The sequence below is a fragment of the Babylonia areolata genome, chromosome 27 (genome assembly GCF_041734735.1).
Source record: "Babylonia areolata isolate BAREFJ2019XMU chromosome 27, ASM4173473v1, whole genome shotgun sequence".
NCBI classification, from domain to species: Eukaryota; Metazoa; Mollusca; class Gastropoda; order Neogastropoda; family Buccinidae; genus Babylonia; species Babylonia areolata.
In genome coordinates, this window is record NC_134902.1 from 34,138,005 (window position 1) to 34,140,504 (window position 2,500).

The following is a 2,500-nucleotide window of genomic DNA, read 5'->3' on the forward strand; positions in this document are numbered from 1 at the left end:
GGATGTCCAGTGGGTGTCTCAATGACCCAACCTTTAGCTTCCGTCGTCAGAATTGTGGTATTCTTTGTCAACATTCACCTCTTCAGTGTAAGAGCCTTCCGCTGGTAATATTTTGATGGTGGTTATTGGGGTGAAACGCTGTTAACGTCGTCTCTTTCGCCGTTCGTATGGAGAGAGTTAACCACTCTGCTGTTTCACCTATTTTTTTTCCTTTTGATTGCTCAGGTGTCAGATGCCTCTCAGTCCACATTCCTTCTTCCTGAGAACAAGTGGAGTCGACTGGTCATGGTCAGCCGTGAGGGTCAGTCTGTGTATGCCTTGCCCCGTTTCCTTCGTATCTCTTCTGTCCGTCTGTCTCTTCCTATCTTCCTTTCTTTCTCTCTTTTATTTGTTTGTTTCTTGGTTTCTTTTCATCGTTTGTTTGTTTGTCTCCCTGGGTCTTTTACTATTTCAGTCAACCTTAATATAGAACCAAAGTAATTTGTGTTTGCACATTTTTTTTTTCTGTCACTGCTGCTGTGTGTGCACATGTCAAATGATCGGTGCAAGCCCGGAGCTTCCCCCCCCCCCAACCCCCCAGCCCCCCCTTTTTTTTTCTTTTTTTGATGAAGTGTCTGGATTTGTTCTTATGTACCTTTTATTTACCTGTGTACGAGCTGAATTGGCAGCACAAGCAGTATCGAGTTTAAGTTGTGTACCTTGTCAATGGAGAGAGTTATAACTCTTTATTGTTAACAGAACGAAACTAAGACTGTGTGTTTGTTAATAGAACGAAAGCTCGACGCTTTGTTTATAGAACGAAAGCGTTACCAGCCCTGGTCCTTTTTTTTACACGCACGACGACATGCGGCTGAGATTAGCAGGTCCGCGAGTGAGTTCACCCTGCCAGTCTATAACAATCATTCGTATGTCTTGTTGGTCAGTTAGTCACGTTGTCCTGTGTGGGTGCAGGAGGGGGGTCAGGAGGGCGGATGACGGTGTACGTAGACGATGACCACGTGTTGGACACCGCCCTGCCCGTGCTGACCACGCCCGTCACTGCCCAGCTGACTTTCCGTCTTCTGCAGGGTGCAGGTGGGTGTTGTTTCTGTTGATGTGGCCGTGTACGGCTGTCAGACACACAGACACACAGACGCTGACGCGCGTGCGCACACACACACACACACACACACACACACACACACACACACACACACACACACACACACACACACCTCTCTCTCTCTCTCTCTCTCTCTATCTCTCTCTCTCTCTCTCTCTCTCTCTCTATATATATATATATATTATATATATATATATATATATATTGTTAGAACATATGTAACATTTCCTTATCAAAAGAAGTCCCTGCCAAGCTTTGGGGAGTTTTCTTTGCTTAAGTCAGGAACGGGTAGCAAGCCGTGCAAAACAGCTGTTTCTTGCTGTGCAGATCAACCTCCCTTTTGGGGGTACATTTGAACCAACGTGAGCATGGTTATATATATATATATATATATATATATATATATATATATATATATATATATATATATATATATATATATAATCCCGAGATTAAAAACTGCACGCCGCAACACGAACGTGCAGGGCTCACTGGATGTGATACAGTATCCGCTATTTTTGAGTGAATAATGTATCCACGCAATGATGTCTTCAGTTCCATAAAAAGCAGTGGAAGGAGCGTCCAAAATCAGCCTCGGTTTTCTTTAATTTATTTATTTATTTTTTTATCGTTCCATCTTGAACAAGAGAGGCAAGGATAAATTAAGTCCCCTAGCATTAATGACAGAGTAATTTCCCTTTTTTTACCAGCTGCACCAAAACGTTTGCAAAATAAACAAAAATTCCATGCTTAGCAAAAGAAGTTCCTGTTTGAGCAAAAAATGATAATAATGACTCCTCTTGTTGTTGTGTCAGAAGAAGAGGTCAAAGTGCCAAGTTTAGAGAATGCAAAAGATATAAATGTAACAGTAAATGCAGTTTGGATATAATTAGGCTTCTTATTTATTTTTTTTGTGCCCATCCCAGAGGTGCAATATTGTTTTAAACAAGATGAATGGAAAGAACTGAATGTTCCTATTTTTATGCTAAATTTGGTGTCAACTGACAAGTATTTGCAGAGAAAATGTCAATGTTAAAGTTTAGCACACACACACACACACACACACACACACACACAGACAACCGAACACCGGGTTAAAACATAGACTCACTTTGTTTACACAAGTGAGTCAAAAATTCTGATGGGGTGGTGGGGATTAGCAGTGGCCGCATGAGTTGCGAAATAGACCGCAGTAGAGTCCCGCGGCCGTCTTGAATCTTGCGCATGCGCATCTAAGTTTAACTCGAAATCGCGGGCAATGCCAAAGGCGATCGACCTAGAAAAATAAGCAGCAAACATGTGCTGTCCTCCCTGTTTTCAGTTGATAGCCTCCATTGCTACATCAAACTCTTTACAATGAAGTGTGATCGTAAGCTCAATTTCTATAAATAAAAAAAA

General features: G+C 41.9%; 1 protein-coding gene across 1 annotated transcript in view; it reads left to right on the forward strand.

Annotated features, from left to right (window-relative positions):
• Positions 1–2,500, forward strand: part of LOC143301006 (uncharacterized) — a 71,772-nt gene that overhangs the window by 47,304 nt on the left and 21,968 nt on the right. The window contains exons 21-22 of the mRNA XM_076614994.1: positions 226–301; positions 952–1,074. Coding sequence (XP_076471109.1) covers positions 226–301; positions 952–1,074 — 199 coding nt within the window. The remainder of the gene's footprint in view (positions 1–225; positions 302–951; positions 1,075–2,500) is intronic.